Source organism: Hippoglossus hippoglossus, chromosome 1 (genome assembly GCF_009819705.1).
Source record: "Hippoglossus hippoglossus isolate fHipHip1 chromosome 1, fHipHip1.pri, whole genome shotgun sequence".
Lineage (NCBI taxonomy): Eukaryota > Metazoa > Chordata > Actinopteri > Pleuronectiformes > Pleuronectidae > Hippoglossus > Hippoglossus hippoglossus.
This window is the reverse complement of record NC_047151.1, coordinates 5,469,258-5,492,024: the sequence shown is the minus strand read 5'-3', so window position 1 is coordinate 5,492,024 and position 22,767 is coordinate 5,469,258. Positions and strand designations below refer to the sequence as shown.

At 41.3% G+C, this 22,767-nt stretch overlaps 3 protein-coding genes across 5 annotated transcripts; 1 reads left to right on the top strand and 2 right to left on the bottom strand.

Moving 5' to 3' along the window:
* Positions 1–251: 251 nt before the first annotated feature.
* Positions 252–5,786, bottom strand: LOC117762190 (zinc finger protein 526-like). 2 transcript variants are annotated; one of them, XM_034586724.1, is made up of 5 exons: positions 5,039–5,786; positions 4,813–4,955; positions 3,561–3,607; positions 3,499–3,530; positions 252–1,724 (listed from the first exon to the last, which is right to left on the bottom strand). In XM_034586724.1, exons 1-5 carry the CDS (start codon positions 5,310–5,312, stop codon positions 544–546), a joined length of 1,677 nt encoding a protein of 558 aa, XP_034442615.1. In that variant the 5' UTR covers positions 5,313–5,786; the 3' UTR covers positions 252–543. The 2 variants fall into 2 exon arrangements, with proteins under 2 accessions (XP_034442615.1, XP_034442607.1); XM_034586716.1 differs by having other exon boundaries at positions 3,499–3,607; positions 5,039–5,785.
* A 2,710-nt stretch (positions 5,787–8,496) lies between these two features.
* Positions 8,497–13,304, bottom strand: si:ch73-109d9.2 (uncharacterized protein LOC565042 homolog). Of its 2 annotated transcripts, none has more exons than XM_034586735.1 (4): positions 12,454–13,304; positions 11,233–11,363; positions 10,916–11,024; positions 8,497–10,170 (listed from the first exon to the last, which is right to left on the bottom strand). In XM_034586735.1, exons 1-4 carry the CDS (start codon positions 12,704–12,706, stop codon positions 9,032–9,034), a joined length of 1,632 nt encoding a protein of 543 aa, XP_034442626.1. In that variant the 5' UTR covers positions 12,707–13,304; the 3' UTR covers positions 8,497–9,031. The 2 variants fall into 2 exon arrangements, with proteins under 2 accessions (XP_034442626.1, XP_034442622.1); XM_034586731.1 differs by having other exon boundaries at positions 8,499–10,176; positions 12,454–13,299.
* Positions 13,305–13,410: 106 nt separating this feature from the next.
* On the top strand, positions 13,411–21,668 carry LOC117771638 (zinc finger protein 1-like). Its single transcript, XM_034602238.1, has 7 exons — positions 13,411–13,816; positions 15,927–16,096; positions 16,177–16,266; positions 16,419–17,087; positions 18,708–19,052; positions 20,807–21,073; positions 21,642–21,668. Exons 1-7 carry the CDS (start codon positions 13,558–13,560, stop codon positions 21,666–21,668), a joined length of 1,827 nt encoding a protein of 608 aa, XP_034458129.1. The 5' UTR covers positions 13,411–13,557.
* Positions 21,669–22,767: the final 1,099 nt, after the last annotated feature.

Sequence of the window (22,767 nt, the reverse complement as noted above, 5' to 3'; positions counted from 1 at the left end):
CAGATGAAAACATATTCTACTTGGCTGAGGTGATTGTTTATTCATCGTGAGCGACAATAACACGTCTCAGAAGGTGTGTTCTCACCTCTCGTCCTTTATTTCAGCCATAAAGGATTTTATCATGAAGCTTTTTTGAGTGTAACATTTCACTTTTATAAGTTAAATAAAAAGGGATTGATCCATGGTTAATTGGTGTGTTTGTCACTCGCTCACAGGCACCGCACAATTGATATCATGAAAGAATATTCGTGTTCACAGAATAAATAGTATTTTATTGACCAAAAGTGACAATTGACCTATCTTTGTGCACAATACATTTCACAGCAAACTGCCTTTAAATCATTTAAATAACATTAACACATCGCCAGAAGTTACTACATGAGTCTTTCTGGATATCACAGAAGAACTTGGGACGATCACTTCAAGAGACGAGTACACATAAAGGATTTTTGCAATGCATCATAGTTACACTGCAAAAGAAACACTGTAGCATCTCAAAGAAACAAACAGCAATTGTGTATTTTTGTCACTATCTGTCCACCCTCATACATCCAAGTGGATCCTCTGGTGACGTTTCAGGTTACATTTCTGGGTGAAGCGTTTGCCACAAGCCAAGCAGCAGTACGGCCTCTCCCCAGTGTGGACCCGGCGGTGGGCTTTGAGGTTGCTCAGCTTGGTGAAGCTGCGACCACAGAGCGAGCAGCAGAAAGGCCGCTCACCTGTGTGAGTCTGCAGATGAGCCTTCAGGTTGCTGGGGTGTGGAAAGCACTTTCCGCACTGGCCGCAGCGCAGGATGTTCCTGGGGCCAGTGTGAGAGTCTGTGTGGGGTACGGGGCTGGCGTGATGTGAGATGGAAGACTGGGATCTGACGCTGACCCACGGGGCACCGGTTCGGCTGAGTGGCGCTGCCTGTTTGTCTACCAGGTGAACCCGCTGGGCCGAGAGAGGAGGAGGTGGGGCGGCTTTGGATGTGGAAGGAATTCTGCTGAGGGGATTTGAGTTCACAACCTGAGAATGACCTAAAGAGAAAGCTGCTGTGCTGCTGTTCGAGAGCGTGTGAGGGTGTTTTTTCAATGGTCTGTGGAGGTGCTGTATAGCTGCTTGCAATTTGAGACCTGTACCGGCTTTGGAATGCAGCTTCACAACCTCCTGCACAGTGGCTTTACGGTAAATGTGGTTCCGTTTGTGTGCTTCTGAACTCAGTCTGTGCTGTTTCAAAGAGCATGAGAAAGACTTCATTCCAGACTTTGGAATTTCTTTCTTTTCCGGATGCTCACTTTCCTCACAGCCGTCAGAATCAATAGTTATTTCCTGCTTTATTTTCACACCCAATGTTTTGCTGTTTTGTAGTCTAGCTTCAGAGCATCCTGACGTTGCATTCTGGGTAGCCTGAGCGTGAACGTCTGCTGTTACAGATTCAGACAGCTCGTGTTCTGCACGCTTTAGAGAAGCTCTCGTTTTGGCTGAATCATGATCATTTTCAGCCCCAAGTCTGTGATTCAGCAGAAGCCCAGTCCAACTAGTGTCCATTTCCAAAGCTGGGATATGTGATGGATCTGTAGCCATGTGCGTTTCTTCTAGTTCTTCAGGAAAACAAAATGCTGCAGATATCTGTGGGCCTTGCGTCATGATATCCCTCAACAGCTCCTCACTGTTCTCTGGAGTCTGTTTTGGTTGTGCCTCAGTCCTCTCAGTTATGCTTTGTGATTCCAGTCCTGCTTTGCCTGGATAATGAATAGAAATGGGGGTTATATTAATGACTTCAACGATAGACACTTACCAAAAAAGTAAGTCTGTAGTTGTCACGGCTTATGAGGTCAGCATAATAAATATGTGAATACATGATATTCCATCCACTGACATTGTTTTGGACTAAATAAGCCTAACGACGTAAGAGGATTGATGATCTAATTCTGTTTATTACAGAAGCTAAGTGCATTGGTGCAACATAAATTTGAGAAACTGCCGGCATGTGAAGATATTAACCTTTCTATCCACGAGCCACAGCAGCAGATGTATTCTGAAATCCACCAGCTACAGAGAAAAAGTGAAAATGTTCCCACATGGACGGATCAATAGGAACAATGAGATTTGTATACAAGGAAGAAATTAAAAATTGCTCAAAAATCAGTTCCTTTTTGTAGAAATTACTGAGAAAATGGGGTTGATGAAGCCAAGATGTTGAGCCCTTATTCAACTGCACGGACTCTCATCAACTGCTCAAGGCCTGTCGTTATCTGTTCCCTTTTCCTATTTAAATCCAGAGGTGACTGTGAGGCTGTTCCACCTAAACTTTGGAACAGACTTCCTCTTTCTATCAGATCTGTTGAATGTGTTGTTTGTTTTACAAAGCTCCTGAAAACTAATTTCTATAGATTAGCCTTTTTTTTTTTAAATCACTCTAAGTTTACCTTAAGTTATTGGTTATTTTGGTTAAATGCTGAATTGATGCCCATGTGTATTGGAGAATGCTCGACTGTGTGTAGTTACACTTTTCTGTATGTATTCCTGTATTTAGGCTTATTTGAACCTATATGTGAAGCACTTCATAGCTATGTTATAAAGTGCAACATAATTGAAGTATTATTTAATGGTATAGCTCTTTTAGAAATTAAGAAATAGATATGTAATTATGTGCATGTTACCTTGAGGCAAAGTCAAAGGTTCTTTTGTATTCAAAGCTCATTAAACTACATTAATCCCACTTTGAATGATTTTTTTGCTAGTTTTACTAGTAGTACCCTCCTCCACATTTAAACAGCACTAGATAGATATATAGATGGTGAGGGAGGTCACTATCATAATAGATTATGATTTTACTATGTACTAGAGATCAAAAATCTAAAAATAAAATTGTGTGTATCGTGTATTCGTTCAAATATATTAAAACACCCCATAACCCCCATGTGAATGCAGTCAGACATGTTTGAAAACTCTGTGGCACCTCCTCCTCTGCTGCTAACATGTGAGCCCACATTTATAAAGCGACAGCCCCACTCTGTAACTGCACAACTAATCCTAACTATATAATTGTAACTGTTCCATATATAGGGCCAGGAAATACAAGTGTCATAGAGCTAGAATGATAAATCTACTAAGCATTAGTTTACTGCAGGTAAATCCATGTGTTGACTGATAAGTAGAAAAAAGTACAGCTCAGAAACTGAAGATAGCAGTGTAATACATGTCTCCTCAAGACCCTCAAAACATCCTGCATCTTGCTGACTTTGGCCCCGGACCCCTGTGCTACCAAACTCAATAAGGTCACTGTATTGTTTTGGTTGGTGTAGTAACAGCTGAATCAAACACTGATATAGTGGAGTTGTAGTTGGTTGTTTGGCTCCACTTGAGGATCTGCAAAAGTTACCGCACCCCACTGATCTACATCTATAATCATACCTGTTAATGGAGTTTTTGAACTCCCAAATACCTCAAATCAAAGGTCCAAAAATAATGTCTCATGTGCAACATAGTGGACTCAAATGACACAACACTCACCATCAAGAGTATCGCTCCACCCTCCCAAATGCCCAGATGAGCAAGATGGCTTAGTACCTTCTTCTTCCTTCACATCCACAGCAGGCACCCCTTCCACTTCTTCTGCTGCCTGAACAGTAACCAGAATAAAAGAGCACAGGAGGATAAGGACATACAAAGTATTGAGTTCACTCGGTTTCCAGAGTTGATATCACATGCACAATCTTATTCGCTACAACATTTGCATCATTTATTTATGTTTAAATAATCAAATGTATTAATATGTGAGAGCAATTCTGATGTTACGCCTGCACGCCATACAGGCCCTGTTAAGACCTGGTGTTAACATCCGTCCAGAGAGATCTGTTCACAAGGCGTCAGCACTAGGTTCGTCTGTTCACAGCTGGCAGTCAAGTGCCTCCTGAATGTGTCTCCTGTGACCACTTGAGATCGGATCTTCACTTCACTTTATATGAAAATAAACATGTAGGTCATTTGTGTTAGCGGAGAGTTAGAACAAGTTATGTTGCTGTATTTTTTAGGAGGGGTTGAGTGAATCAGCTCTGCTATGGAATAAGATTTGACCCATTTGAGAGAAGAACAGAAATCATTATGTGATGATCAGAGTTGATATGTGGTAACACAAACACTGATCACTCAGACCACATTCAGAGGTGGACTGGGACCATGTGGCTACATTCTTTTCACTGTGTGAACACAAGTGCTTCCTGGACCGCACACGAAGGACCGCCCACTCAGCTGACGTCTCTGACACGCTACAGTTAGGGTACATCATTTTAATGCTTCTCAGTGACCATATGTTGATTTGTTTGTGCTCACCGCCAAAGTATCAATCCTGATCACCACGTTATGACAAATACTTTTATTAAATTGGTCAAATCTTTCTACAAAGCGGCACAAGATTCATTCAGACGGGCATTCCTCTCTCTCTCTCTCTACCTCTTCCTCTCTAGCTCGCTTGTTCAGCCACACAGACACCATCACATTGGATGCATCTGTAAACTCAGACTAGGTAAAAACAATATAATTTGGTCTTCATGAACAAAAATGACGCACAATATTATTAGCATGTGGAGAAGGGGAAGCAAGATCTCAAGTGGTCACAGGAGACACATTCAGGACGCATCTTAACACCAGATGTGAACGTACGTGGCCCAGGATGCATTGACGTTCACACAGCTAACAGAGTATGGACACGTGGACCAGACCACCTCCCAACGTGCGTTCACACCTGTCACAGAGCTGTCCGCTTGTGATCAGATCACAAAAAACACATGTTAATACCAGGTGTCATAGTCACATGAAGCAGCCCACCTGGGACTCCCTCTCCGGGCTGGGGGCAGCTGAAGCGTTGTCTGCCTCCTGTGGCAGCTCTGATACGACTTCTCGTCTGTGGCCTTGTGTCCATCTTTCCACAGGACTCCCCTCTTTCTTCACAGCACAGACCCTCAGCACATCTGGAGAAAAGAACCACTGCGGTATTACAAACACATCAGACATCCTTTGAGATACATCTGCACTCGTGTGTTCCTGCTCTTACCATCATGCTGGTGGTCGCACCTTTCTCCTGCTGTGTCTGGGGACAGCTCCACGTCCTTCTTGGCGCAGTCCACACACCTCCCTGTCTTCTCTCCCTCTCTGTCACTTAATTTCTTCTCAGTCCACTGCAGCTGCATCCTCAGGGTCTCCACCTCCTTCAGAAAGCCGTCCTCCACCAGCCTGGTCACCTCGTACATGGCCGTCTTCACCACAGACTCCATCACGTCCGAGAGCTGCGTCTGAAAGGTGACTATGAGAGAGTCCAGGTCCGACATGACGGACTCGGTGTCTGCTCCCTGTTACACGACGTGTCTTGAGTTGGTAAATAAACGAGACAGACAGAGTTGTCTTCTTGGGAGATTCTACCACATGTTGTTTAGGTTTCTCGCCATTGTCGCAGAGCTGCCTCTGTTCAGCGATACATGATGTTGTTGTTGTTGTTGACTACCTTCATGACAGCTAGCAAGCTAATGTCACTCCTTAGCTTAGCTGTAGCATTCGTATGCTAACCAACGTTCGCGGCATCAAACGGTGAACAAAACGAACACAACTACGAATGACACAAACCATAGTGTAAACGAACGTGTTCAACTACGTCGGTGCGCGTGGGTAGCTTCCACAGCTAACGACTATTCAGCTAAACAAATTCACGTGTACCTGACTTGTCATTAAGCCGAGCTAGCTAGATTTTTTTTTTTAAACAAACGCTGGTGCCCGTTGTTTTTGCTCGTGATGTCGTACATGACGTGGTACGGTGGCCTTACATGACATGTCTGAATGAGACAACGCGTTTTAAAAGAAGTGAAACCCATAGGCTGCACCACGTAGGTAAAGAACACATCGTGCAGTATGGTGATGATTGTGGCTGCTGTGCAACACATCATCACGAGGAGCACATGTGTGGGTGCTACAATGACACCTGTAAAAGGGGGCAAAACAAGAGTGTTGCATTTTTTTTTTTTTAAACCCGTGCCTATGATTAACACACAGACTGTATGGATTCACATGAGCCGTTTTCAGACATGACCTGCAGGCAAAATCAGGGGATATTGGCTACAGACTTTACTCTTAGTCTCCCTAATATAGGGTATAGAAATGTTAAATTCATACTTTATTATCCCCCTTAGAGAAATTTATCAGATGCTTTTAGATTACATATATATATATATATATATGCCATGACAATAGATCGTAGCTAATGCATACTAAGTGAAAAAAGGTTTTAACTATTCGTATATAATTATTTTTATTTTACCTGGAGGGTTCTTTTTGTATTTAAAGCTCAATAAATCACATTATTATATCATAAAACAAAATTAATCCCATTTTAAATTAGTTTTCACTTTCATCATAAGAAACTGACATTCAAGGATAACTGTTCCATTTACAGGGCAGAAAATATATGTATCATAGAGCTGGAACGATTAATTTGCTCGGCCAATGATTCAGCTGTATATGTTGATTAATCACACTTTGACATTGTGGTTTTTGGGGAGAGAAGTTTGAATAGTAATCCTGTTGATGAGGCCAAGTCATTCCTGAGAAGGTAAAAATGGATGATGGAGGTGCATTCAAACGCTACACAGACAGACCTCAGCTGGCTCTACAGTGGCCAAAAACAACAGAACCCTTTTGAATTGTATGCAATTTTATATATACATTATTCTTCATCTCATTTACTATTAGGAACAAACAATTTCACTCTAATGACACACAAATCATTATAATGTTCTTGTCCTTGTCTAATATATCATTCAATCCTTCACGGTGTATTTCAAGAAAAGTATGTGTACTCCAAGGCTAATGAAATTTAAAAGAAACTGACTGGAGGCAGGAGTTAAAAAAACAAACAAAAATGGAACAAGATAGGAGGTGAGGGTTAAGAGCTACATTATTTCATTTAAAAAAAACACTCAACTTGCTTTTTTGTTTAGTATTCACATGAAATAGCTGCTGATGTGAACCATGGTCTCAGAAGAGGGTCCAGAAAGGTTTATTTGACTAAAGCTGGAAAGTTACCTCAAACAGTTTAGTTCTTCATCAGTCCAAAGTGACACAAATTTGAAATGGAGACAATCTACTCATGTGAATACTCTCAAAAGTGGGCATCAAGCTAAGGTGTCTCCAAAGAAACAACAGACTGATCCGAGCAGTAAAAGTATCAACCCCAGAGTAACAGCGAAAGCCTTAACGGAATCATTAGAGCTGGTTAATCTCTCCGTTAATGAGTCTTAAAAAAATCACTGCACAATGCTGCATGGAGCATGGTGTGTATGGAAAGACACCACAGAGGAAGCCACTGCTCTCAAAAAAAAAGAATAAAACATCAGTGTCTACCTGACATTTGCCAAAAAGCAACTTCACACCCCTAACAGGGAAATGCAAGAGTGGCTGACCGCTAGCTGAAGCTCATTAGAAGTTGGGTGTTGCAGCAGGACAATGTCTTTCAACATCAAAGTAAATGTACTGCAGATCTGCTTCAGTAAAGACATTAAAGGATGACCTCAAAAGGGCTGTTCACACCAAACAATAAGATTATGGCTGAGCTAAAGCAGGTATCCAAAATTCCTTCTGAACATTGTGCACGTCTAATCCACAGCTATTGGGATCCCTTGTTTGAGATTATTTCCACCTAAAGGAGGCTTGGATTTTGTCGATATTGACAGAAAATTGAACTGTTGAATATTGTGGACTTCGAGCTTCGGCACACTGTGTTTCTCTATACATGTGACTTACTAATACAGAAACAAAGGATTCAAATTGTTTGTCCTGCCAAGTACTTTGTTTTAATGGATGTTGTTTGGTGAATTATGCTTTTTAATATGCATCAATCCTCCTTTTACCATTCAGAAATCCCGAGGTTTCTGACTTCAGAAATGTTCCTTTTATTCGCTAAACCTCACTCTCAGTTGAAGGATTTGACATTTAAATTCTTCTAAGATAATTATTTTGAGTGGGTCCTTCTCTAACACCCTTAAGAACCACTTCTTCCTACATTCTCTCCCCTGAACCACCCTCCATCTTCCTTCAAGGAGAAGGTGGATTTCTTAGCAACCCTCCATTGAGAGAGCCTGTAACCTTGAGCACTAATTATTTCATAGAACCCTCCAACTATTTTTATTCTCCCAACACTTGATCATGACATTGTCACCACCATCACTTCCTTCTTAAGCTTAAGCTCCCCTAAAATGTATGAAATCTGATTTGCCAATCAAAATAACAATATGCATAATATGTATGAATTCTGCATAAATATTCAAGCTTAATGGATTTAAATATGTACCATTAGTTTCTGCACTTGAGTTACTATATGAGCTTGTTATAGGTAATCTACGAGAACCATTGCTTGTCCTTCTGCCACACGAGCTTCACTTTGTAGAACTTATTTCATTATTTTAAAATAAACAAACAAAGCATTTATAATTATAATTTCATATTTATTTCTCAGTATATGTTATGTATTTGTTTTATTGACATTTAGATTCAATTCTACCATGCCAAAAGAAGAGGTTCTTCCTGATCAAAACTATGGTTTAATGATCACTACTCTCAGATAAAGACCTGATTAAAAAAAATTAAAACAGTTTGAACAACGATGTGATAGAAATGAGATTATATCTCATGAATTTGGCCTCATTGATTTTATTTACAGAAAACATTTACAGACACAGAAGACAAACCAATGATAAAAGAATGAGGGGAAAAAAACATAATTTTTAACTTCCTTTTCAATCTGTAAAGTAGTCACAAAGATGATGTCTACTCAGTCTTAATTATGTATTTTTTTCATTAACAAAATATGCAGCACAAAAATAGGTATTGGATGTTAATTTAGTTTTATATTTTTCACAACCATTTTTGGATAAAAAGAAGAACATAGTTATCCCAACAGAAAATACGACTGTGAGTTTTTGCTATGTTCATGAAAAACAACCATGACTTACAAAAAACCTCTTAAATTATCTGATGCTCTTTCCCCCAAACGCCCATTGTTTCATAGGTCTGACATGTGTTTGCGCTGATGTGATTTCAGATGGTCGAGGCGTTTGAAGCTGAGGCCGCACACAGCGCAGCAGTATGGTCTTTCCCCCGTGTGGGTGCGATGGTGAACCTTCAATATATCCGCCCGTGTGAAGCTCTTATCACACATGGTGCACCGGTGAGGTTTTTCCTGTGTGTGAATTCTGCGGTGAAGCTTCAGATTCCAGAGTCGGCTGAACTTGTTCCCACACACAGTGCAGCAGTACGGTTTGTCGCCTGTTTGGCCACATTTATGTGTCTTTAGTTCAGAGAAAGAAGGGAACCCTTTTCCACAATGGCTGCAGAGGTGGAGCCCCTGACCCGAGTGAATCCTCTGGTGAACTTTGAGGTTACAGGCTTGAGTGAAAGTCTTTCCGCACTGGGTGCAGGAGTATGGCGGCCCTTGTCCTGTGCCTTTATGGGTCTGCTTGTGAGCTTTGAGAGAGGCAGAATCAGGGAATGACATGGAGCACAGGTTACAAATGTGTCTCCTCCCTCCTCGCCCTGCTGCCTGATGCTGCAGCCTCTCTCCCAGGTTTAAGGTGTCACTATATGAATCTGAGGCCCCATACATATCCTCTGTGCTGTCTAAAGTGGGGTCAGTTCGGAATCTGCCACCTGAATCGCCTGACACATGGTCAGGGTACAAGATACCCGGGTCCTGTAGATAGCCTTCCTCATTAATTAATAAACAGCTGAATCCTCCACTTACATTAATGTTAGTCCTTGAGGGTGAGCCTGCAGGTGAACTGACCCTTTTGTTCCGTGGGACTCCTGTTTGGTACGCTTGATGCTCATTGTCCTCAGGTGCTTCCACATTCCCCTCATAGTGCCCCATGTAATTCAGATCCTTACCTAGATGGGACGGTGATACTTGTAACCCATCCAAGTTGCCCATTTCAATCATGCTGGCATCGCCATAGCCCGTCTTGTCAAAGCCAGCCAAGTCTTCCATGTCATACCTGTTTGGGAAAAGTGGTTCGGACGGGTCGCCCGAGTGTCCATGTTGGCCAGAGTCTGGCCTCTGGTCAAAGCCAGCCTCCCAGGTCACATGACACTTTGGGATCTTCTGGTCACTGAAGCGTTTACTGGGCCCTGGCAAACCTGATGTATCTGTTTCTGTCCAATGAAAGGAGGAAAAGAAGCATTATAGGTGTACAGGAACAAACATGATAAATCCAGCATTGAAAATGTGAATGATATCATTTATATTTTTCTAATACACCAGTAGCTGTAATAATGATATATCTCATCACTTCTCCAGTGTGTATGCTGTTATGAACAGGGCATTTTAGGTAAAACTATTTTATGTAAATTGTTCAACCCTGTGTAGATTAGAGGAGACTTTTATTTTGAATGTTATAATTCCCATTTTCCAAATTTGTAAACTTTTCTATGAAGTGAGTAAAATATTCTAAGTCACTAAAATAGTTTTGAAATTATCTTTACAGGCATTTCCCTCTGAAAACAAGAATTTTGTTTTCTATTTAATTTCCATGCTTTGTATATATGTATATGTGAAGTTACTTTAATCTAACATAAAGTGAAAGCATTTATATTTTTACATTTCAGTGCTTCTTCTGCAAGAAAGATCCTGTGAAGATTTAGTGTGTGTTTAATGCATGTTTGTATTATTGTAGTATTTTTCTGAAAGAATAAAATGTAAGACTTAATTTAGTTTTGTAATATTATTGGGTATTTGTCTCTCATTTGTCCTTGTTTTTCCTGGATAATGCTGTATTTCTGTCCCGGGAAGAGTGTTTGAGCCACAACACCTACACTTGACTCAATTTGATACTATTACAGATTCCTTTAAAAAAGATTGCTTGTTAGACTCTTTCAGTATCTGTACACTGACCATCCAGATTGACTCCCCATCTCTCTTGGGACTCATTGGTTTCTGACGGCATGTGAAGGGCTTCCTCCTTGAGCAGTCTTTCCAACTTTTCACCTTGTGCACCTGGGGACTGGCAGATAAGCAGAATGACAGGATTAATACAGGAAGTGTAACTCTGCACTCCTCAAGAGAAACTCTAAGCTTGGCATTTAAATCGATAGAAGGATTTATTTTTGTAGCATAGCTTTAAAAGAAGAAATTAACGGCCACTTTACTAAATATTGTAACACTATAACCTAAATTAGTGACGCTCATTTAGTGTAATAAATTGCCCCTACCTGTGTTGCCCTCATAGCACAGTGGCTCCCTGGTTTTGTGTCTTCCACTTCATGGTCATGTGTCGCTGCATCAGTGCCCTGGGAGCAATTCATCCCTTCTTGCAGCATACTCTCTTGTTTCAAACCTTTCTCTGTAACAGAAAAAGGAGATGTTTTTAAATTAGACAATATGAATGATCTGCTCTGCATCTGGAGGATTTGAAAAAGTGCAGATGAGGCATTGCTCTTCCTCGATTCCCCCAAAATATCAAAACATTCAAAGTAAAAAATGTATCCAGTAAGCCTGCACAACTGGTTTACTGTCTGGTAAGTTGCCAATTTATACAATGCTTTCACTTTGGTGTGTGAATGTTAGAGCTCTTAGCTAAAACAGGGGAGTATTTCATGGCCAAAATAGGGGAGATTGAAGACATTTAAAGAAACCCTGATATCTCTCTATCTCTCTCTCTCTCTCTCTCTCTCTCTCTCTCTCTCTCTCTCTCTCTCTCTCTCTCTCTCTCTCTCTCTCTCAACATATATGAAAAGACCCCAAATGAACACTGTAAGCGGGCTTAGCGGAGCTGTACAAGGCTCCCTGGGTGTCTGCCCCGGACTTGGCAGCGCTGTGGCCAGGCTGTGCGCACTCTGGGACCCGGACAGCTCCACTGGCCAGGGTCCCTGCATCTGTGCCCCGGGTCTGTGCGCTCTGCCTGGGTGTCTGGCTTGGTACAGCTGTTTTATTAGGGCTTTTTTGATCAGTTACCATGGTTAGACTGAACCAAACACTTTAGCTGTAAAAAATAAAGCAATGAGCCAATTAGCTGTGTCACTCTAAACAATATAAAAAGCAATTTGATCAATTAATATAGAAAACATTGATTGGTGCAAATTTTCAGCCAGTGCGGAGCCCCTTGGATATTGGTATAATTCCTAAAGATGATTTGTATTTCCTTGTGTTTATATTGTATGTTTACTTATTGTTACTTTTACTGATGTTTATTTTTTGACTGTCCTCATTGCTGCAGCAACAAAGCAAATCTCCCCCTTGTTGAACTAATAAGTATTATCTCATCTCATGTTGTGCACCCCTCACCAACGATTTACCAATGCTCCTACTCAAAAACTTTTCATCCAGGTTTGCTACTCAAATGAAGTTGCTGATGTAATTCATGGGGTAAGCATTTAGACCCATGTATGATCAGGTGAATGGTGGCTGAATATGGATGAGAAACACAGACTCACCTGTAGCTCTGGGTCTCTCCTCGACTCTCCCGCAGTCCACACACCTCCCTCTCCGGTCCCCCTCTCTCTCCTTGCGTCGACTCTCGGACCACCGGAGTCTCCTCTTCAGGGACTCCACCTGCTCCCTGCTCCGGGTCACCTCCTCCAGGAAGCTGTCCTCCACCAGCCGGGTGATCTCGTACATGGCAGCCTTGAACACGGTCTCCATGACACCGGACAGCTGGGACTGAAACGTTACTATGGTCTCAGCCATTATGACGGAACAGTGTGTGACAAACTCAGCCGATCACTTCCAGTAAAGTGGGTAGAAGCGTGTTAAAAGCTCCTGTGGAGTGAGTGACGTGTGTTGACCACATCCACGGACCGTCTCTTAAAACTGACGTTACTTAACCCAAACCTCTCAGTGTTTAACACTTTGTACACATATATTCGACTGTCTGCATTTACCCGATGGTGTTTTTTAGCGAATGTTACCAAACGGCTGAGTCGTTGGAGATGCCCATGTTAGCTAACTAGCCTGCTGCGCTAGTTTAGATTCGAACACCTCCTGAAACGCACTACATGAAAACATTAACCTGCCATATTTGGCACGAATAGAGTCTGTGTCAGCTGCAGCGTTTGTCTTTTAGCACAAATAACCCGGATGGTTTCGCTTTGATCTATCGTCGCACACTGATGAGCTTTTACGTTTCCTCTTGATTCCGTAAACAACGGCACTTCCGAGATTTACAACTACGGGTCGGGAAGGGGGACAATCTTGAGATGTTAGCAAAGTGGGTACCTGTTAATAAATTATGTATTCTGCTTGAGGGCGACACGTGGGGCATTAATGGTGAAGATTAACTAGAATAATTCGCATTTTATTGTGTTTTATTACCACAGGAAAATGTGTGAAAACACAGATTAGGATTGATGCGGATCAACCGGATGTAGCGCTGGACTCCCTCCCTCCCTGCTCGGAGTCTGTGTGCGTCACACAAAGCGGAGAGCGCGCCTGACAACGGGAAGGAGCCATGTTGGAGCAGCTCCTGACCCTGCGTGCTTGACAACGCAAATCCTCTGTCTGAAGAGCAAACTCTGGGGGACGACACATCCAACCCCACGATGTCCACGGACGATTTCCAGAGCAAGTACGCCTCCGTCATGGAGAGCATGCTCAAGAGTGCCATCGCGGAGACCACCAAACTTTTCGAAACTATGGTCGACGAGCTGAAGGCAGAGATCTCCAGAATCAAGAAGGAGAACAAGGACCTCAGGGCAAGATGCAGCCAGTTTGAGGAAAAACAGTCGACTGTTTACAGCAGAGGACACCAGGCTCCTTCGCACCCATGCTCTGAGAAACGGGACACAGCTGTACAGTGTGGTGAGTTAGGCTGTAGGTCAGAGAAACGTAAACAAAGGACAGTTTGGATATTAACTGTCTGCTGATGATACGTGATGTTTTCAGGCTAAATACTGAGTGTATTTGTGTTATATGCTATATAAATATAGCACCTCCTGTCTATTTGTCTATGTGGAGCTCAGCATACAGTCTTAAAGCGTGGGATCCAAACCAGGAGGGAAACCATACTGTGCTATCTTGGCTAGCAGAAGGGTTAGATCCCTACACTGATGATGTCAGGATGTGAGCGTTTGGATTCCATTATGTTGGAAGCTACAGGCTGTGCAGAAAAACGAACGGAAGTGGAAAAAGATCAAACTGCACGTCCACTACTTATATATGAAAGACCTCTTGACTTCCCATAATAACAAAATTAAAATAGCAAGAGCAAACTATTTCTCCAAACTACTCACCATAATCCCAGATTCATTTTTAAAACCATCAATAGACTTGTAATGCCTGCTTCTTTCACATACTGACTGTGAAAAGTTTTTATCTTTCTTTTAGCAAAAAATCCATGACATCAGAACTAACATCGCATCAGCTACCACTGTCGTCCCAAATATCGCAGAGCATCCTGCCCGTCCCATTCTAATTAGTAATTTCAGCAAGCTTCACTTCCTGATTTCATCGACACTGTGTCGCACATGCAGTCGTCGTCAAGCCCTCTCGGCATCCTACCCACATCACTCCTCAAAGAAGTAATCAGTACTAATGGTCCTAGCCTTCTTAGAATTATGAATTGCTCCCTTTCTTCTGGCCAAGTCTCTGATTTTTTTAAGAAAGTCACCATTCAGCCTTTATTGAAAAAGCCAAATCTTGACCAATCACTTCCATAAAATTATAGGCCCATTTCAAAACCCACATTCATGTCCAAAAGGTGGTTCTGACCCAACTGGTAGATGTGTGTGAGAATAATACAATTTTTGACAAATTCCAGTCAGGATTCTGCAAACGTCACAGTACAGAAACCGCTCTCCTTAAAATTACTAATGAGTTGTTAATGTCTGCCGTTGCTGGTGATTGCGACGCATTACTACTCCTTGACCTCAGTGCCGCATTTGACACCATTGATCATAACATTCTGATCAATAGACTAATGCAGTGCATCGTCATATCTGGAACTGCCCTTAGATGGTTCAAGTCACATCTCTCAGATAGACAGATCTCCGTTTCCATTGGAAATAACACCTCATCGTTGGCTCCACTGATGTGCGGAGTGCCACAAGGCTCCATTCTTGGTCCTATCCTATTTTCACTCTACATGCTCCCATTAGGAAATGTCATCAGCCATTTTAAAGGAATATATATCATTTCTATGCCGATGACACACAAATTTACTTGTGCTTCAAGCCAGGCAATGTCAGCCACTTGAGTGTCCTAACAGAGTGCCTATCCGTCATTAAGGAATGGATTTCACTTAACCAGTCCCGACCAGCTAGCAGGCAGACCTCAGTTCTCGGTCCCCTGGCCCCCAATATTAAAACAACAGCTAAAAATCTAGGTGTCACATTTGATTCTCATCTGAACTTCAAAACACATGTTAATCCTATCATTAAATCCTGCTACTTCCATCTACAAAACGTTTCTAAAATCAAATCGGTCAAGTCTCCCTGACTTAAAAAACTAATACATGTCTTTGTTTTCTCCTGCCTGGATTACTGCAACGCCCTGTATACATGCCTCAGCCAAACCGTAGTAAGTCGTTTGCAGCTTGTTCAAAACACTGCTGCTCGTATTTTAACAAAAACAAACCGTAGAGCTCATATCACGCCAATTCTTGCATCCCTTCAATGGTTGCCAGTTAAATTCAGCATTGATTTCAAGATTCTTTAAAGGCTGGCTACTCAAGGTGACCGGGCTTTCTCTGTCAGGGCCCCGAGGCTCTGGAACTCCCTGCCTGATGAGATTAGGCTCGCCAACTCACTACCTATATTTAAATCACTGCTCAAAACGTATTTTTATAGGAAAGCGTTTCTAACATGCGACTTGTAACTATTTTTATTACAACAATCAGTCTTACAAATTTTGAGTTGATGTTCCTGATCTCTTTAAAAAAATGACCACTAATCATATTTGTTTATGTTTACAGATCTCGTTCCTTTACGCACCATGCTGGTGGAACAGTGTCAATCATTGGAATATTCATCATTGCAAATCGAACAGCAACAATGCTGTCAGTGGGAGATGGAGAACAGGTTACAGGATCACAACTATGGGAATGGAAATTCCCAAATGACACTTATGCTTGTCAAAGAGGAGGTACGAGTGTATCCTAGCAGACATATTTTATCTTTTGTATATGCCCTCTCGACACTGACATTTGTTTAACTCCTCCACAGGAATCTTATGATGATTCGTCTTTGCTGCCTGTCATAAAGCAGGAGGACGTTGAGCCCAACGTATTTTGTGGCAAAGTCACAAATGCAGGTGAGAGAAAATTACTTTTTTCCCCCAATTACAGTTGAATAATTTGTAGAATTTGATACATCCTACAGAATTTGGTAAAATTTGGTTAAAATATAACTTCTTATTTATTTTTCATTTATCCTCCATGTAATCCTCATCACTGCTGTTCTTGGGGTCAGCACGGGGCACTACTTGTGGAAATGAAAATGAAGGGTCTCTCATTGACCACATGTGTTCAACTGGAGAGATGTTTGAAAATGATGAAGAGACTAGAGTCCCCTTGGAACTACGCTGTCATGGAATGGATAATGATTTAGAAAGAGCCCAGAACCAACCATCTGAACCAGAGCATCCACTAGTTATCACAATAAAATGTGACATGGGGGACCAGACAGAGGGACTACTTGTAACGTCTGAAGAACAAACATTTGTGACTGCTCAGCAACAATCCATGGTTGAACTTCAAAAGGAGCAACTATCAGTGGTTCCACAACAATGTCACAGAGAGGGTGAAATGTCAATAAGTGAACAGACTGATGCTACTGTGCAGCAATATGCAAATGTACAGTGTACAGAGGAACATTTACCAGAGCCCACAACACAAAACATAGAAATAGCATGTAAAGAACAAAAAAATGGCATGGCAGAAAGTGATGCTAGTACCCAGCCTGTACGCCGTAGACGAGGACGGCCACCGAAGAAAGTAAAACAACTACAGCAGCCTGTCAAAGAAACTGATGTAACAACTGAACAAGATGTGGTGAATTCCCCTTTAGTAAGAGTGGAAGAGGTTGAGGTTTCTTCTGCCATTGATAAGGTTGACACCACTGAATCTGCAGCTCCAGTATCCCCAAATAAACTAAACATTATTAATCCATCCGCTCTGCAGAGAACTATGGAGTCTGCTGTAGGAGACGTGGAGAACAGTGAATTAGGCTCTTTACCTTTTACAGTGGAATCTTTGACTCGAGGATGTTCCTCTGACATGGAAAAAACGTCTGGATCTCAACAATGTTCCATGGAAATGGAAGCTCCACCCACCGAAAATTCATCTGCAACTGAAACATTAAATTCCCCACCAGCAGAGTCACCACAAGCATCACCAGTTGAGCTCAGAGAACGTTGTTCCTCTGTAACGCTTCAGGATGCAATGTTACTCGTTGAAGCCATGAATCTGTCATCAGGGGAAAATTCGTTATCCTCTTTCAAAGGAATGATGGAATCACCCCAAACCCAGTTTGTTCCTCACATGGATACGTTACAAACTATGGACAAGGTCCCAGCAGAGCCACAGACACTGACGCTTTCTTCTGAAACTTGTGACGCTGCAGGCAGTCCAGCCATAACATTGCTGTCCACAACACAATCGACAGTACAGACACTTAGCACCAGTCCTCAGGTTACAGATTCCCATTCAACCAATAAACCCAAGCCCCACATTAAGATTGTCATTCAAAAACATTTGGTCAGAGCATCCAATATTGCCACACAGCAAATGCCCTCATCAATCTGTGCAACTCAAACAAGTGAGCAGTCAGAGCAGCAATTTCCCCGTCCTGTGATAAGATGGCTAACACAGAGTAAACCGAGTAATGCCAAGTCTAACAAAATAATTGTTGTGCCAAGACCAGAAAGCTTATTAATGCCTTATCAATTTGCTGCACTGTCCCCAACCCAGCCTCCGACTCTTGTGTCAACAATTGTTGCTGCACAGAATAATAGTTTACTTTCATCTTCTACGGAAGGACCTTCCTTTTCCTCCCTCCCTGAGAAAACAATATCTGCTGCCTCCAGGAAAGCAGTTCCTGTTGTCCCTTCGCAGTTGGCAGCCACCTCAACAGACCAGCAGTCAGGGTTTCTACCCCACACAAAAGCAGTTATATTTCCAAGACGGGTGTCAGTTGTGGCATCAGGGACACATCAATCACAGACAGTTTTTACAGCAAAGCAGGAGTCAGCAGAACCAGCTAATGCTGTGACAGTGTCATCACCACAGCTGATTTATTTGTCACAAGAGTCAATCTATTCTGTGGTTGGACAAACTGCTGAAGTGTCTGCAATATCATCTCAAAAGAAGGATAATACATCTTCCAACTTTGGATCTCCCAAACAAACTGCCTGTGTTTTTGAAAAGACAAATATACCACAAACTCATTCCAGTTTAATAATGTTAGTTCCAACTAAGTTTGTGCCAACCTCTGTATCTCCACTGGAACAGAAACTCTCTGCAGTGGTCAGATTAACCAGGCTGCCAATTTCTGTATCAACGAAAGAATCTGTGTTGGTCTCAAGACTGCTCTCAAATGGATTTCATGAATCGCACTTAGTTTTGAGAGAGGGTGCCACACAAGCTAGATTAACTGTGGACATACTACAACGGCCATCAGAGGTGCAAGTGACATCCCCTAACATTTGTCCCAGTTTAAAAGAAACTGCAGATTCTGTGTCTTTCAATACCTCTCAGTTGTCAAAAGAGAAAAATAACAATCAAGATATGTACGACAGCGAGTATGTGCCGCCCCCTACACCACCCAAGGTGTCAGCACCAGTCTTGGACATATCAACAGAAGCCATCAGCAAACCTTCAGCTGTTGAACCTATTTCTAATTTGGAGAAGGAAATATTCAGCAATGCAATGCAAGGTTGTGCACGTTCTAACGACGCAGCAATAGCGGAGAAAGGATCAGCTAACCTGATACAGCTGACCTCCATCCCGTCCAAGGACAGATCGGACCCTCATTTGCAAATGAGCAAAACCCAGTTCTTGGCGCAGCTGGCAGTGTCACCTGTTGTTCAAGCCCCCAAAAAGGTAAACACTCAATCACAATTTTAAGTAAAATGATTGCTACTGTCAAAAATTATATTTGCACTGATAACCACACATTCATGCAGCCTCAAATGGGCAAAGTGAAGAAAAGGGTTGCAGCTAATGATTTTTATTTTGGATTATTGTGACTATTATCTTTTCATTTACTTGTTTAAAAAACAGCTAAAAATGCCATACATCTTTCCACAGCCCAATGTGATGATAGACAGAAGTCTTGTGTTTGCAATAATGAATGACAAAGAGAAGCAGTGTAAATCTTCCAGTTTTACAAGCTAGAACCATTGAATTAATCATTTCCTCCAATAAATCCTTGATAAAGGATGAAAACAATTTACAGAGCATCAAGAGCTGCTGAATAGTTTTCTGTTCATTGGCTAATGAAACATTTTTTTTTGTAGGCCTCCTTCAATGCAGTTGCAGATACAGGAGCTTCTAGCACAGAAACCAGCAGCAGTGGCAGGAAAAGGTTGGAGAAAAACACCCTCATGGCCCAACTCCGAAGTCACCTCAAAACTCACTTGCATACTAGACGAAGCGAAACAAAGCCATATCCATGCACAGAAACAGAAACCACTACTGTGAGTCCTAAGAAACATCGATTACAGAATGGCAATCCAAATAATACAAACACAACCACTGAACCTATTCCTGTTAAACCTAAAAAGTCAGGTTTCGTTGAAGACATTGCATCTCTAAATAAGGCTGCAAATGCCTCCATTCCTAATAGTCCAAGGACTGGATTATGTAGAGACCCAAGACCCAAGAGGAGTGCAAGTGAACCCACTAGCAGGTCAAAGCCTACTAGTGAAACCACTCCTAAAAGTGGTAGGAGGTCTAGCTCAGGTAGAGGTAGTGTAGGTTCTAAAACTGTTAAATGCAGTTCTGTTACTCATGGAAGGCCTAGTTCAACTAAAGATGGGGTTAACTCTAAACAGACAGAAGGCGGTGTTACCCTTAGAAATACAAAACCCACCACCAAGAGGATTAGTTCAAGTAAAGATGGTGCTACCCTTAAACAGACTAAATCCACTTCTGTGAGTGCTAAAAGGTCTCGTTCAACCAGAGGACAGTCAAGTCTTAAAAAGACTGAATCCTCTGCTGTTCCTCCCCGGAAATCTAGTTTAAGTGAAAATGTTGCAAAATTTAAAATGTCTACAAGTGAAATGATTACTGTCAGCCATAGGTCTCCTTTCACCCAACACAGTTCGAGCACGAGACAGATTGAAAGGGAATCCAGTCCTTTAAGTCTTTGGAGGAAAACCACAGATATTGCTGGACCAAAGAGTCAATCTGGCTCCTCAAGTGTTTGTTGCCCTAAATTGGCTAAAGATGGTGTCAGTCCTGAAAAGACTGTAGAAACCACTCCTGCTAAGAAAGCCAGATTGATTCAGGAAGTTACAAGGCCTGACAAGAATTTAAGTGTTTTGAATGCAAAAAAATTAGCTAAAGCAGCAAAGGCCACAACATCAGCTAAAATTAAAAATTCCAATCAATCCAAACTTCAGAATGCAGCTAAAACAAGACAATTAACAGAGAAAACATATAAGACCCAAGCTGTGTGGATTCCTCCTACAATACCAGCCAGTAGAACATCAGCCGGGGGAAAGGCATCTCCATCACCTGTAAAGAAAGAGACGAGATCTACAAGACCCCAGAATCATATTGCAATTTACCAACCTAGTGTTTCTCTCAACCCCATACCTCCCAAAGCACCATCCGTGGTATCACCATTACAGCCCTTATCAGTCATTGGTGGGCGTCTGCTTAAGAATCAGTGTGGGGAGTGTGGCCGCATCCTCAGCAGCAGTGCTGCACTTGAGAGCCATGTCAGTCTTCATAGAGGACGCAGACCTTTCTCTTGCACGCTTTGTGGGAAGAGTTTCCCAGACTCCAAGGGTCTGAAAAGGCATGGCCGGGTGCACCGCAATGGTAGGATCCACATCTGCCAGGAGTGCGGGAAGGGTTTTGTCTACCGTTTTGGCCTCACCAAACACCTTCAGATGGTGCACAGCAAAATTAAACCCTTTGTCTGCCAGATCTGCAACAAAAGCTTCTTCACAAAGCGAGATGTGGAAGCCCACATACGGATCCACACTGGAGAGAAACCATTCCAATGCAACCTCTGTGAAAAACGATTCACTAGAAGAGTAGAACTAAATGTACATCTGAGGTGGCATAACGGCGAGAAGAGACACTGGTGCTCGTACTGTGGAAAAGGGTTTTTAGATCTCAATAACCTGAAAAGGCACAAGTACATCCACACAGGAGAGAAACCACATTCCTGCCCTCACTGCCCCAAACACTTCACACAGTCAGGGCACCTGAAAAAGCACGTGAAAAATGTACATAAAATCCACTAATAGAGAGACGTAGAAGATGATGTGACTATAACTGGTGTTGAAAAGATTTTTGTTTGTTTTTTCTTTGACAAACATCATTTGCAAAACGAATATAATTGAAGAGATGCAATCGGTTTTCGCTTGTCGTTTAATGGAGAGTAGTGTATTATTGTGTTTTAAAAAATGCTTAAAGGAATTGTTCAGCATGATGTGTTTATGTCTTCTTGCCAAGTTAACCATGGTCATCTCCCAGTTCTAGCTCCATATTTAATTTACTTATTTCATTTAATTTAATTTAGCAAAAGCCTATTTCCTAAAATGTCAAAGTAATCTTTTTAAAGTAAAATGAAAAACGTATTTCCAGGAATATTTGTGAAAACACAACACTCATTTGTCTTTCTTTGATTTATTTGAACTCATAACCCTTTTTTTATTTTTGTGATAGTTGATATCAAAAGAATTGTGAGGTTATTTAAAACACAGTTTTGAAACACTATCTCTTACTTGATGGCTTGTTTGGGATAATGTGATAGAAAAGTGCTGAGGCTAATCCGACCTCTAGTGGCCTTTAAAAATGTACATGAGCTCTCTTGGACACTTGATCTTTAGAGTCCTAAGTATTAGAGCCCTCGCACTTTTTTACTGGAATATATTTCACTTTGATTCCTCACAATATCTTCAGTAGATATGTTAACATGTCTTGCTCTCTTTATATCACTATTTAAAGTGTTGAAAATATAGTTTTACTTTTCAGAGAAGATGTACAGAATGTATAATTTTACAATAATTTTGATATTTATTTGTTTAAGCAAATTCTAAAAAGAAAAGTCAAACAATGTATCATTTTCTTTAAAATGTTTGAACATATATAGTTTTTTCTACGAGGTACTAAACGGAATTGTTGTCAAATAATTTGCAGATCCATTGATAATGAATCACGTTTTATTATTATTTGCATTTATTAATTTATTATTTTTTTTCTTTTACAATTTTCTACCAAAAAAAAATAAGAGATTGAATGTACACAATATTTGACAACTGTTTCAGTGTGAGTTTCGGAAAGTATAGTAAATGATTAAACCAGACTAGGTAAGAACCTATGTGGTAAGACCATGTATTGGACATGTGCAAAATTGAAGGTTCAACTGAAAACCTTTTCCTTTGCTGGCACAGCCCAAAAAAAAGAATTGTAATTAGTTGTTAAACTGTAAAAATGTCAATAGTTTGAATTGTTTTAATCATTTTGAATATTTGTTGATTCTGTAAGTATTCTACTTTTACTCCTGTTGTTACAAAAAATGCTAATAAGGGTGAACTGCTTCTGCTAATTTACCACTTGAAACAAGATCATGAAAGTG